The 14,856-nt window shown below is 33.3% G+C and overlaps 1 protein-coding gene across 8 annotated transcripts in view; it reads left to right on the top strand.

The window, feature by feature from the left end:
• Pam (peptidylglycine alpha-amidating monooxygenase) overlaps positions 1-14,856 on the top strand; it is a 310,405-nt gene that overhangs the window by 115,343 nt on the left and 180,206 nt on the right. For all 8 annotated transcript variants that reach the window (XM_046459990.2, XM_046459989.2, XM_046459988.2 and 5 more), the window contains exon 3: positions 24-144. In XM_046459990.2, the coding sequence (XP_046315946.1) occupies positions 24-144 (121 nt within the window). The remainder of the gene's footprint in view (positions 1-23; positions 145-14,856) is intronic.

Here is a 14,856-nt window from a genome sequence, read left to right as displayed (position 1 = left end):
TTGAAAATGTCTTCTTTTTCAAGGTTTAAAGAAACTACCAGACCGTTTGCCAATGAGTGTCTTGGTACCACCAGGCCAGTAATTCCTATTGATTCATCAGATTTTGCGTTGGATATTCGCATGCCTGGGGTCACACCTAAACAGGTGAGAGGCATTCCTTATTTAATTATTCACGTGTTCTATGTACAATCTGTAATTAAAGTAGGGAAACTATATTTCCAGTGGCAGTAATTTCTGCAAAAGTAGGCATTTGCTTCAGATCTCTTCAGATAGGACCAAAATAACTGAATATTACAAAGAGGGGTAAATTTTTCAATGTAAATCTTTCAGTTAAATTTTGTTTTTCAAATTTTACTCATATTGCTATTTGTTGTTTGAAATGGAACCTTATAAATTTGCATGCTGGGACTCTCCAAAGAGTAATGTCCTTTGTAATGCAGCATGCAAGTCTGCATTAAAACATGAAAAATTATTCTAATAAAAATGACATTGAGCAGCTGCATCTAAGAGAGTATTTTGTTTAAATATTCTTCTATAGAAGCCACAATTTGAGAAATAAAAACTTGTTAAGTGCCACATATTTGTTTAAAAGCAAAACATTCCACACTTTTAGAAGTTAGGAAAACTGTTCATACAGGTGGCTGATTGTGTTTCCTTTAGGCTGATGTGTCTGTTATGAGATATATTTTGAAGAAATAATGATAAAGCTCAGACAAGTGAGTCTTATAGAGCATTTTGAGTGGAACTAAGTTGTTGTTGGGGCTATCCCTATTTCAGGTATACACGAGAAGCTTTAAGCCATTGCTGTCATGTGTGCAAGGTGTTTCATTAAACAAAAAAAGGCCAGAATTAATTACGTTTTGCAGGCAGGCAGTGCAGGGATTTATGTGTGTCATTAAAAGATAGTCCTCTGCTTTTGAAGAGCTGCAGAGACCTGGATGTTGAAGAGCTGCAGTGGCTGATGACTCATTGTTGCAGATAACATTCTATGTTTCTTTTCTTTTCTTTTTTTTTTTTTCTAGTATTGGGAAAATAAAAGTATTCTACTTATTGGGAAGAATTTCTTTTAAAATTAGCATTCAGAAGCTCTAGAAAAGATGTGTGGGCCCCCACCCCTAGTGGCTAAGGATTGACATTCATTTACTTGAAAACTTGCATATGATCTAATGTCTATTAGTAACTACTACTGTCACAATGACTTCCACCCTCTCCCCATTCCCAAATGACCATTCAGGTGACTTTTCTGTGCATTCAGTTATTCGTGTTTGGCCTTTAATTTCATAAACTCCTTATTTGATATTTAGCCCAAGAAGAATGTGATGACATTAAAATGAGGAGAGAGAAACAACAGCCACTCCTTTGTAAAGGGTGCCTCTTCTTGTCTCTTCTCACTCTTAAAAGTCATTTTCCCCCTTTATTTGCTTAACCTTAGCTTATATTACTTATTTTAAGATATTTACTAATTGGTCTTTAATCTTTTCCCACAAGAATATTATTGTTTTAATCAAATAGCCATTTATTGTTGTTTGTTATTATTCTGCTATTTTTTCTTCTTATTATTTAAGAGTAATAACATTTAAATTATTTAACACCTATAATAATAATAGGCAACTCCATTGGGATCAATAATCTCAGGAATAATTACTGGAATTGATTATAAAAATGTGGAACAGCTTCATTTTCATGAAACAAAATACATGTATTCATTTTTGTAACCTTATAATTATTAAAATAATTCCATTACAAAAGAAAATAGATTATTGAAGTTACCACTATTTACTTCGCACTATCTGTATTCAACTTTCCTTTGTGTAGTGGAAATTTGCTTGTTGCCTTCTCAGCAAAGAGCTAGTTTTCTCCTTGCTCCTTCTCTGAGACCTTGTGACTCCCAAGAGCTATTTACCAAGGTTCCAGAGTTGGAACCAGTGGACTAGGATCAGCAAATAACTACATCTTACCTCCCTTTCCACAACAGTTGATTCAGAAAAAGGTGTGTGATCTAGATGAGTCCAATTAAAGCCCAGGACTTCTGCTGAGAAGGCATATTTCTATTGCACAAGCACAATAGGCATGTAGTTCTAGGGTCTGTTTGTGCATGAAGGAGCCATGCCTAGACTAAAACTAGTACCAGAAAAAGCAATACAGAGACTGAGAGTGTTAGTTCTTGGTTACATCACTAACAGAATTTCCAGTTACGTTAGCCTTTCTTATTTTAACTAGGTCGAGTTGGATTTTGTTTTATTTGCATATAAATCTATCTAGTAAATGATCCAGTTCCTCAGCTGGAGCAGTTCAGGACTGGTTGTTGAATATTTCTTCCACGTTCACTAAATGCTGTTCATTGATGATGTGCCATGAGGACTTAAATTTTCTGACTGACATGCAGATAATATACCTTGTAAGCTTTTGTGGGAAATGATAGACTCCCTATTAACTATGCTCGAGGGAAAGATGGATATAGAACCCCTGGAACCTCTTTCTTCCTGAACTTGGTGTTCTTGGTGAGGCAGACCCAGAGCTGTTACTGTAAGTACTTTTGGTGAAAAAAAATTTATGTTTTAAGAACATTTAAGAATGCAGATAAAACTAGTGTTAACACAAGTTCTTAAAAGGAAAGGAAATTTTAAAAAACGAGAAAAGAAAAGATGATAAAATATTAGAGGGAAGAAATAAAAGGTATAAGTGGAGTAAGAAGAGTTGACCAAAACAACAACAAAATAAAATGTCCAAGAAAATAAAATGGTCAAGAACAAAAATTAAGGGAAAATTTTAGGAATAACCAGAATATGAAGAACAGAATATTTTAAAAATAATATAAGAAAAAAGAGGAGTTAAGAAACATACAAAAGCTAGGAAAGAAGTTGAGGAGTTAAGATGATTTTTATTTATTTATTTATATTTGTATTACAATTCTTAATACATCATTATACAATAATTTATTATATCTCTAATTATATATAAGATGATTGTTTTTAAATGTTAGAGGATCCATAAGAGCAATAAAATTTGAAGAAAAAGGAGCAGAGGAGTAAGAACTTCCTTTGGTAGATCAGGCAGATCAGATTGGTCAAAGAAGTGTATTCACTCAATATATTCCTTTATAAAGTACATTTTAAATTTTGTCAATAGTGAAAGCTACATCAATACATCTGATGTAAATCCTTTCTTTGGGAAAGAGGTCCTTAGATAAGCTTAGATAAAAAAAAAACAAAAACAAGCAAATGTAGAGTAGAGGTGGAGAGAACTATAGACATACTACAGAGAGTACAACTAGTTAATTTTCCAGATAAAATACAATTCTAGATTAGTGTCTTATCAGAGGATATCAGTATGTCAGGCTTCCACATTAATGGATTCAGCTATATCACAGGACTTCGTAGTGGCCATTAAAAATTACTCCCACTAAACACGATTAGGTGAGTCCAGGGAAAATAGTTTACTTTGATTACAAAATCAAAAAGTTTTTAGATATTTTAGAACTTGAATGTTCTTTACAGATTCAACATAAAATACTGGTCACAGGGGCAGGTAGTATAATGCAGTGGTAGAGCATACTTAAGACCCTGGGTGCAATCCTCAGCACAAAATAATAAATAAGTAAGTAAATAAAATCAGTTAAATTTTTGACAATAGGAAAACAATAGAGGAAAACTTCATCAAAGACCTGGAATTCACAGATGACTCTAGTCAAAAACTATAAAGAAAACATTCAAATAAACAAAGAATAGTTTAGCAAAGATATTTAGTTTAACAAAGATCAAACAAACAACCTTTCCTTCTACTTATTGAAAAGAGAGTGAAAGTGAATCATGGGACTTGTAGATATTTGTGGTAAAATAGCTTTAAAAAGGAGAGGTACGGATTAGGGGGCACAGCTATTGCTAATATATACACAAGGTTAAAGGCTGAACATATTTGGAAGTCTCCATGCATATCATTGAGAACTCTGTTATCTGAAATATAAATGCACAAAGATGCAAACTATATGGTATTAAAAACAGTTTGCTATATAAACATTTATGTAGTATATGAATTTAATCTCCATGAGAATGACAGTAAAATGAGTTCATTCTTTCTCTAACTTGAAAAAATTTAAAATAATTTCCATTCTCTTTATTATAAAGTTTCTGTTAATCAGTGTTTGGGGGGATTTGAGAAGATTTGCAGAAAGAGTAGTGACTTTTTCTTTTTCAAATCCTGTTTTTATTTTTTCTTTTACATTTATTGGTGCATTATAGTTGTACAGAATAATGGGATTTATTGTTACACATTCAGACATGAACACCATATAACAATATAATTTGGCCAATATCACTCCTCAGTACTTCTCCCATCTCTCCCATCTCCCACCCCTTAGTCCCTTTCCTGTACTGATCTCCCTTTAATTTCAATAAGATCCACTGCACCTTTCTTTTCCTTTTTTTCCTCTCTACCTTCCTCATGAAAGAAAACAAAGATCCTTAACCTTAAACCTTATGTTAAGAGTAGTGACTTTTAAATAGTAAACCGAAGTAAAGAACTGCCATCCAATGCCATTGTCTTCAAATCTAGCAGAGCCACAGAGTGATGATATCTTGAGAATAGTCTTTTAGCCCTTTTTCTTCCTCATTTGATTCCTTTACTCACCTGGGATCCTGTGGACTTCTGCTCACCCTACCTATCACCTGAATAAATAAAACAATTCGATAAATTGCCAGTTCATTCATGATCATAATAAAGTGCTGTTATCAATTTGGTGAATTAACTATCCCTAGGGTGTTTATTTTGCTTTAATTAACACATATTAATTGTACAAATTGATGAACTTCATTGTGACGTTTCCACATGTGCATAGGTCATTCGACGAGCATATCCACATCCCTTTTGCCCTCTTGTCCTCCCGCTTCCTCAGCCCCCTTCTTAGTTCCTAATAGTCCCTCTTCTACTTTCAGGTCATCTTTTTATTTTATTTTAACTTATTTCTCACATGTACGAGAAAATATTTGAGACTTTTTTTTTCTATGTCTGGTTTATTTTGCTTAACATGATGTCTTCCAGTGCTGTCCATTTTCCTACAAGTGACAGGACTTTTTCTTCTTTATGGCTGAATAACATTCCTTTGTGTATATTTTCCTTATTCATCTGTTGACAGGGTATCTATGCTGATTCCTATCTTGGCTGTTGTGAATAGTGCTGCAATAAACATGGGCATACAGCTATCAAGAGTGGGATAGCTGGATCACATAATAGTTCTATGTTTAGTTTTTCTCCACCTCATCACCAGCATTTTAAAATAAAATAAATGAATGCTTAATTACAATGATTTTATATAAAGTTTCTTGTCTAACTGTAAATCAAACGTAGGGCCAGGCTGACGGCATCCTTGTCCTGGCTCTTGCAGTGTCAATGAAGGCATGTTTCTTAGCCATGCTCCTTCATCTGCAGAAGGGGTGATAGGTTACCTACCCAGGGTATTCTGTGGACCAAGTGGAATAATACCAGTAGAATGTTCAGTTCAGTGACCAAATATGTGGTAAGTTCTCAGAAAATGTTCACTGGTGTTGCTATGGTTATTAGTGTGTTGAGGGAAATGGGAACAAGCCTCAGGATGAGAAACTGCTAACCCTTATACTTTCAGTCATGACTTCATGGAAAAAGTGAGATGTGGAAATAATTTTGAGGGATAGGAAAGGTAGCCAAATGAAGAAAAATAGAAAGTACAAACCAGGATACGAGAAGCCTGGGTAAGTGAGGAAACAGATCCTTCAATGTGCTAATTCTAAAGTAGATATTTCCACTAACAACAGGCCTTTGATAAGAGAGTGAAGCAATATTGAGAATTGATGTATTTTTCTGAGAGATTTTATACATCTTTTTATACTGCTTGGAAGAGAAGTTATCTAAAGAAGTGACCTGATGAGGTTTTTTAAAAAATATGCATGTATTAGTTTGAATCAGCCTGGATTTATTCAATGTCAGCTCACCTAAGGATTTTGGATATTGACCTTATTTAAAAAACAAATAACAACAACAAAACCATTCTTTTCTAATGTAAGTTGTTTCAAATCCTGTGTGTGCAAGCATTTTATTTATTTGCTATTTGCCCAACGTAGTTCCTCTGCATCTTGGCTTAAGGACATATAAGTGTAAACTAATTTGTAACACACAATTCTACAAAATTAAGTATTTTTTAAGTCTATTATCTGTGAACTACATATTAACTAAATTTCTTTTAATTAAGATGTTTTAGGCTGTCTTTGGTCATTTTCCTTACTTTCTTTGGGAATAGTTTGAGAAATACAGAAAAATACACTGTTTCTGAAACCTCTTGGAAATTCTTGTCTCATTCAGTGTTTGTTTTTTTGAAGAGTCGCAGATCATGCTCTGAAATAAAAAAAAAGCATACTTCCCCTGTGTTTCTGAACACAAATATCTATCTCCAGAAAACAGAACAATGCAAAATTTAAAGATCACATCACATACTACAGAGGAACAGGTTGAAAATCTTGAAATTAAAACATCATTTATTTTAGAATAATGACCAAAGAATGTAGTCATTGAAATGTAACAGAGTGAATAAAATACTTCTACAAAAATTTCTCATAGTCTTCCCACTGTACTTCACTTTGTTTTTTCTCAATTGAATAATCTTTTAAAATTTTTACTACTATACTTTATTTCTTGCCTCCACAATGTATTGATAATTCACACAGTAAAAACTCAGGGTTTTGCTTTCTGCATCCCTTTAAGGAATCAGTTTTTAAATATTAAGATATAATCATAATGTCATTTCTAAGCAGTAGTTGCTCAGAATATGTGTTTTATCAGAGGTAATACACAAATTAAAAGCAGATTTTTTTTTAATCTTAAGTTCAGAACACTGATTGGACTTTTTCATATAAAGACAGTTGACCAGAGTGTGGTATTTGCTTATTTTGGAGGCTATATGATACCTGTGTTACTCAGGTTTCATCACTGTGACCAAAATGCTTGAAATCAACAATTTAAAGGAGGAAAGATGGCTCATGGTTTAAGAGGTTAAGACATATTGCTTTGGGTCTGAGGTAAGGATAATCTCATTGCAGAAGGGAAAGATGGAGGAAAGCTACCTAGCTCAGGACAGCAGGGAAGGAAAGGGAAAGAGACCTAGATAGATAGAGACAGAGAGGAAGAGGCATGGGACAAGAAATAATCCCTTGGGGTATGCCCTTCCCCTAGTGACCTACCTCCTCCAACTTTGCCCCACCTGCCCACAGTTTCTACCCCTTCCCAGAAGGCCATCCAGCAATCAATAAGTTATAAATTTTAGTATGTCAGAGGTTGTTATTTCCTCATCTCCGCCTCTCTACTTATTAGCATGTAATCTTTGCATTCTTTGAGAGTTTAAGTTTGAATTTTATATTGAGGATGAAAAAGGATGGGAGACACACTGCACTCCCATTTCTTCAATTCCCCTTGCATGCTAACTTAATTCTGAATTGTAACCTCCTGGTAGAAGAGAAATTTAATCTGTGACCATTAGCAGGTTTTGGGGCACCATAAGGTCCTTATATGTTAAACTCACTAGGGAAAATGAATCAATTCTCTTCCTAAAACAGCTGTACAATTGCTGAGAAACAACTCAAGAAGATTCCCACCCTACTCCAGAACACTGTGGATTTCCTGACCTCCTCTGCAGTCAGAGACCATGTTCCATTCTACCTTCTGTAGTCCTCTGAAATGTTCATCACTACATCCCTCTCTTTTTCTAGTTCAGCCTATATATTAGATCAGAAATGGCAAGTAGAGGTTGCTATTTTCAGCCAAATCCATTTGATTGGGAGAAGATGCCTGAGAAATGAAGAATTGAGAGACCTCATTTGGGCTTGGTGGACAAATGTACAGATACATGATGACATTTCCCCCAGAGAGTGACAGAGGAAAGTGGTGGCTTTAATGGCTAGTTTTGGCCATTCCTGCAAAGTGCATTTGTGTTGTCAGAAAGAACCAACCATGGGTGAGGATTGAATATATCAAGTCATTGTCTTAAAATGAACACAAGTCACAGCTCATAGTGTTTACTTTTCCTCCACTTTTATTCTTCTTTCTCCCTTAACAGAAAATGAAGGAACAGAGTGTTCTTGCTATTGGAAGAGGAAAATTGAGAAATGTACTAATTTTGGATCAGCATTTGCTTTTCATTTAGAAAGACTTAGGCAATACATATAAAATTCTAAGACTTGTGAAAAAAAAAAAACAACAAAAGATATTAAAATGCTGTATCTCCTGCCCCCTTACTGATGGATTAATATTATCTCCATTTTACCAATGGTAAAACTTAATAGTGGATACAATTCAGTGATTACTAGAAAGGACAGCCACCAAGCCCTTGTTGTATTATTTAGCTGTCTCACATTAAATTGGCTTTTTTTCATTTTCTATTTTGAAAGCTTGGAATTGATATCATTTAAAATGCTTCATGTCAAATTCTCAAATTATATTTATTTTTATAGTCATGCCTTGATTTATCAGCAAGATTCAATTATTTAGATAAAATAAAATTCAAAATGTTAAGTGGATCTTGTAAAGTACCAATTAAAGTGGTATATAGTTCATTGCTAATTGTTTAAGTTTAAATTATGATGCTTCATCTGTATTTTTATTGAAACCTTTAATGTCTACTTAGGGAGGACATACTTGACCTGTTAACAGTGTTTTCCTTTGTGAGAACAATCTAAACATGTCTGGTTCAGAATCTCACATGACAGTATACATTGACCATTTTCTCTTTCTTTATTAGAATACTAGAAAAGTGCTGTGGTATAAAAGGCTTCATTATTACCACCAATTTTCACAAAAGATTAAAGATGCTTTTTTTTTTGTTTCTAGTAAATTTTTTAAAGCTGAAAACGTAATTTTGAGCATTCATTATGTAACACTGTTGTTTTGAACACATTATATTGTCTCATTAATTCTCATGAAAAATCTGTGTTCAAGATTTTATGATCCCTATTTTTTGTATGAGAAATTGAGACCCAAGAACATTAAATAAAATGTACATGGCCAAATAGCCCATAAATGGAAAAACAGGCCTTAAATACATATTTACTTGAACCTGAGACTCATGTTCTTTTTATAATTTGCCAATCTATTAATGGCCTATCTGTGGAGGCATCTAGTAATTATTAATAGTCCAATTTACCAATTACAGAATAGTATATACTTTAGGTACCATCATGGTCAAACATGTAAAATAAAAATGACATATAGTAGCAGAATGAAACTATATATAGTTAAATTATATATATGTATACATAAAATATATTGTATATATTTATGTCTACATATATATTTTTGAATGACGGTTTTTTTTATATCTTCTCATGCCTGTGAAGAAAGAAATGCTACTATTCTGGAATCTGTTGAGATAATTCTAAATAATTGACTATTATAAAACACCTTCAAGCAACTTAGCTTAGGTTTTTATTTTACTTTATGTATTTATTAGTTCTAATCAGTTATACATGACAGTAGAAAACTCTTTGATTTGTTGTACAATTCGTTGTAAGTGGAGAAGAATTTTTTACTTCTCGGTTTATGCATGAAGTAGAGTCACACCATTTGTGCAATCATACCTGTACCTAGGTTAATGATTCCGTCTCATTCCATTGTCTTTCCTACCACTTTGCCTCCTGTCCCCCTCCCCTTTGCCCTACCCAAAGTTCCTCCATTTATCCCATGCCCACCCCAATATGGATTTTACCTTAGTTTTTTTTAACACAATTTTTTCATTATCCCTGTCTAAACATAAGCCAGAGATTAGAAAATTATTTCTTAAAGTGTCAGATAGTAAACATTTTTAACTTCTGAGAAATAGTCTCTGGTTTCAGCTGTTTTAGAAAGCAGCTATAGATAATATGTAAATGAATGGCTTGGATGTGTTCCAATAAAAAACTGTATTAACTAAAACAGGCAGTCAGCCCACGGTCTGTAGTTTCCTGGTCCCTGATCGAAGCAATTGCATATGCCATTTAGGCTAATAAATGGATTTAACCTTTGGCATCTCATGAACTGTATCTTTTGATTTACAGAACATAGAGAATAAATATATCAGTGCAAGGTTAACAGCACTTTAATCTTTGTTTCTTAGTTACCTATTCAGTTTTTGTGAATAATGATCATAAACGAGAGTTCTCTTATTTGGAATATTGTATTTCAGTCTTATTCATCTCCGTAAATGGCAATTCTAGTGTTTAGTTCCTCTAGGCTAAATACCCTAGAGTCTTTGTTGACACCTCTTTGTTTCTCATGGCCTATAAACAATATGCTGGAAAATCCTGTTGCTTCTACCTTCCAAATATATCCAAAATCTACTGTTCTCTCACCACAGCCATCTTTCCCATGCTGGGCCAAGCACCCTCCTCTCTTTCCTGGATGATTGCAATAGCCTTTCTTATTGCCCCCCTTGTACCTCTGCATCCCTAGAGTGTGCTCCACATAGCAGTCACAGAGATCCCATTAAAACTAAAGTCATATCAAATCACCCTTCACCTAAAACCTTTTGAGAGTTTTCTGCACCACTCACATTTAAAGCCAAGAGCTATATGGTGACCTCAAGACTTCTATTTTTCCTATTGTCTTTTCCCACTTTTTTTTTTTTTTAGTCCCCGTGTCTGTGTTGTAAGTCAGGTCAAAGATAAAGTGTAGCAAGAACATATTTTAATCAGTAATAACTGTTGTCATAAAGAAGAGAATCCAGTGTCCATTAAACTCAATTACTATTTGCATAGAAGAAACTGGGCATTTTAAAGGTAGAATTAAGAAATAGTGGAGGAGAGGCATAGCGGACAAGCCAGGGCTTAATAGAATCAGGGAAATAAAGTATTACAAAGGTTTAGTTGGTGTAAATGTTATTAAGCCAGCTGTTTCACTAGCTGGCAAATATTAAGTTATGATTCTGTCCTACCACAAAGACGGGAGACACTGGCCTTATTTTCTCAGGTATTAGGTGAAACAAACAGCAAATTTATTGGCAGCCTTGAGTTTTCACAAGTAGACACTTCAAGGAGGGATGGGGTCATCTTAAGGAAGTTGTATGTAATTGTAAGATATTAAATTATTATTTGTTCAAGTCTTTAGAAGCCATTGTTCAGGCCTATTTGAGAGAAAGGTTCAGAGGACCAGAGCTAGATTTGGCCAAGGAGATTATCTTTGTCAGTCATTCTAGGTATAAGACAAATCAGAACACTTGTTCCACCACTTGCTGTCTAGATGATATTATACAAGCATTTAAACCATCATGTACTTTAGTTTCCTCATCAATAAAATGAGTTCGTATCTGATGGAATTATGGATTGGTGAATTAATATGTAGAAGATTCAGTAAATATAGTTATTATTATTTTTTTGCCCTGAAGGAAATTTTAATGGATGAGTTAAGGCATGTTTTCAGTGAACTAATAACAAATATAATACTATGGTAAATACCTTATCATAGTTGAAATATAGAATCACAGAAGCAGGGCTGGGGATGGGGCTTAGCAGTAGCACACTTGCCTGGCATAAGTGAGGCACTGGATTCAATTCTCAGCACTGCACATAAATAAATAAAATTAAGGTCTATCAACAAGTAAAAAATATCAAAATAAAAAAGAATTACATACACCTGAGAATGAAGAGAGTGATTGCAACAATTCTTTAGTCAAAATTGCAATAATAATTTTCCAGAGCACATTATAGAAGCAGATAGATTCTAAATTTATCTCTTGCATCTTTAGGAAAGTCTTTGTGGAATCAGTAGAATTTGAAGGTTGTAGTGCAAGGGGTATGGAGAGAGATTTGTAAAACAAAGTTTAGAATCCTTATAAAGGTACCATTTTAGTAATAGGAACATAAATAGGTGAAGTAATCAGAATTTCTCCTTGTATAATTTATCTTTAAAAGAATCTAGTGATTATTAAAATTTACTAAGAGACAGAACAGTTACATACCTTAGGTACCAGACACCATCATGGTCAAACATGTGAAATAAAAATTTGGAGTGAAGGACCATTCTTCTAAATAACCCTAAAACAAGGATAAAAAATCAAAACAAACTGGAATTGTAAATGGTCTGGAGAGTGTGACAAGGAAAATACTTGATAAGAAAGTCCATGAACTCATGCTAGTGTAATCCTCATAGAAAAATAACCTGGATTCATTTATAATGAAAGAGCATAAAATGTTAAAGTATATAAATATTCAACTTAAGAAATAAGGAAAAAGACAATAAAACCAAGTAAAATAGAGAATTAATAATTAAAAAGCTGAAATTAATAAATTTAAATGGAAAGCAGTAAATCAATTAAGAAAACATTTCTTTGAAACATTCCTAAAAATGGATAAACTCATGGAAAATTTAAGGATTAAATATTCCAAAAGTATACATTATTTTTTAAAATATTTGTTTTTTAGTTTTAAGTGGACCCCAATATCTTTATTTTATTTTTATGTGATGCTGAGGATTGAAACCAGTGCCTCATGCATGCTAGGTGACCACTCTAACACTGAGCCACAACCCCAGCCCCAAAATATACATTCTTAAGAATTATAAATAATAAGGAAAATATTTAGACAGTTTTGGGTGCATCTCTGTCTTGGTAAATTTTATAATTTTAAGTAAAAGAATGATTTTCTAGAAAGCACTTATTATCTAAATTGATCTAAGAAGATATAAAAAAAAAAAAAAACTGAACAGCACCACTAACTAGAAGTGACTGAAAAGGTTAAAATGCATGTGTGTGCCTGCATGCGCGTGCACACACACACACACACACACGGATGGAAATTATTTAACCAAGAACAAAGAATTATTAAAAATATATGTGAAAGAAAAAGGGTTTATATACCAAGTATGCAAAGAGGTACTACAAATTATTGAGAAGGTAAGCAAACCAAAAGAAAGTAAAATACAAATATTAATGTTAAATAAATGGAATGACAAAAATTTAACCCTGTTTATAATCAAATCAAAATTAAGGAAGAAGGTGTTAACATTTTTCATCTATTAATTTGGCAAAAACTTGAAAGAGCTGTGATATGGTGAGCTTTTAAGGATGAGGTGACATGGGTAGTCTCATTACTAGTGGGGTAGAGTTTTAGGAATATTTTATCTAGAATTTTAAAGTGAAAATACATCCTCAAAATTGTGGGAGATCACTTTATAGTATGTTATACCTTTTAAAGTGAAAATACATCCTCAAAATTGTGGGAGATCACTTTATACTATATTATGCTGTAAATGAAAAACTGAGTTATGTTCACATTTTTGCCCTAGAAGTATTGCCATCATATATTAAGAGAAGCAAACTACAGAGTCATGGGTGAAGGGTGATCCCATCTTAATAAAAATAAATTACCACAAAATCCTAATATGTGTTTGTATTTAGTTAGATGTTTTATATAGCCATGGAGGAAGTTGGAAAGAGGCACCTCGGGCTGTAAACCTTGGTTCTCTTGGAGAGGTAGCAGTGGAAGAGGATGACAGGATTTTTTTTTTTTTTGGTATTTATCTAGGTTGTTTTACCGATAAAAATATAATTTTTATTTTGTAACCATTAAAAATTAATAAAGAAATAATGTTACCAACAAGAGGAATAGTGCTAGATCTTGTGCCTTTTTGATATAAGCCCCTAATGTTTTAGAAATCTCTAGAGAGGTTTTCCATACAGTGCCTCTAATTGATAAATTTTTAATTCCTATTTCTCTGCTTTGCAGTAGTGCTATTAAAAGAGTCTGATTAATTGAAGAATTTAGGAAATTTGGTACATGTTTAGAAAGAAATAGAAACAGATTTGTAGGGGGGTCATTCTTTGATTATAGTAAGCCTAAAGGTATTTGGGGAAGGCAACCATGCATATCTTTCCACATTAGAAAGAAGAGTGATTCTCTTTGCACTTATTAGCCACCAGAAAAATCCTCTTTGTTTCACTTATTTTCAGATTTATGCAGTCTGAATTAATATTTCAATAACCCTATTCAAGAAAAGCATTTGGAACCATTCCACATGAATGTTGCATTCTTTAAGCAAAAGTGCAGAACACAGTCTTTCAAGGCACAGATTGCTTTTCACAGATAATGTCTTATACTTAATCATGTATAAAGGGAAAAATCTGATGTACACATTAGAGGAGTAGTTATGTCTTTGCAGTCAAAAGTCACCCCATCCAACAACCTCAGAGCATTTTAGAAGAGGAAGGTCTATAAAAATAGCAAGTGCATTTCTGTTGTACAGTGTGTCACTCTCCCACCCTCAGCTAATCCGATATTAAATGAAAACATTTGCCATGGCAACATTGATTTAAAAAGGGCAAATGATGTTTCTGAAAGATTGGAGTATTTCCTTTAGTGAATTTCAGATGCACACACAGTTAACAACCTTCTTTAATAGTTCTAATATATAACTGAAAAGGCTTAACTTGATTGTTTGTTGTCATTTAGAAACAGAATCTAAAACAAAACAATAAACTCTTAACAAAAACCAACAATAATATATACAAGCAGAAAAATACCACTAAAATATTTCAACCTTATTTATGGGAATAAACGTTATTTCGAGTGGCAAGCTGCACTAAGTTATAGAAATATTTGCTTCTAATAAAAGGATCATTTTGCTATGAAAAAAGCAAGTGCTCTTTACCTCATTACTCTACAGTTGTTGACATCAGTAATAATATTTAGTTTCCCCATGTTGGACATGTTAGAATATTTATATTATCTCCAGGTAGTTTTAATAAATGCTAAGGCATATAGGAAATACTAAGGCAATATTCATAGATATTTTACTGTTTCGGGTTTCATTTACTTGACTCAGACTATTAAGGCAGACACAGTAGATACAAAGAGGATAGATTGATAGCTG

The sequence above is a fragment of the Marmota monax genome, unplaced genomic scaffold (assembly GCF_021218885.2).
Source record: "Marmota monax isolate L192 unplaced genomic scaffold, Marmota_monax_Labrador192_F-V1.1 WCK01_AAM20220418_F8-fsc00006, whole genome shotgun sequence".
NCBI lineage: Eukaryota > Metazoa > Chordata > Mammalia > Rodentia > Sciuridae > Marmota > Marmota monax.
The sequence above is the reverse complement of the archived record's forward strand: the minus strand, read 5'-3'. Positions and strand labels throughout refer to the sequence as shown.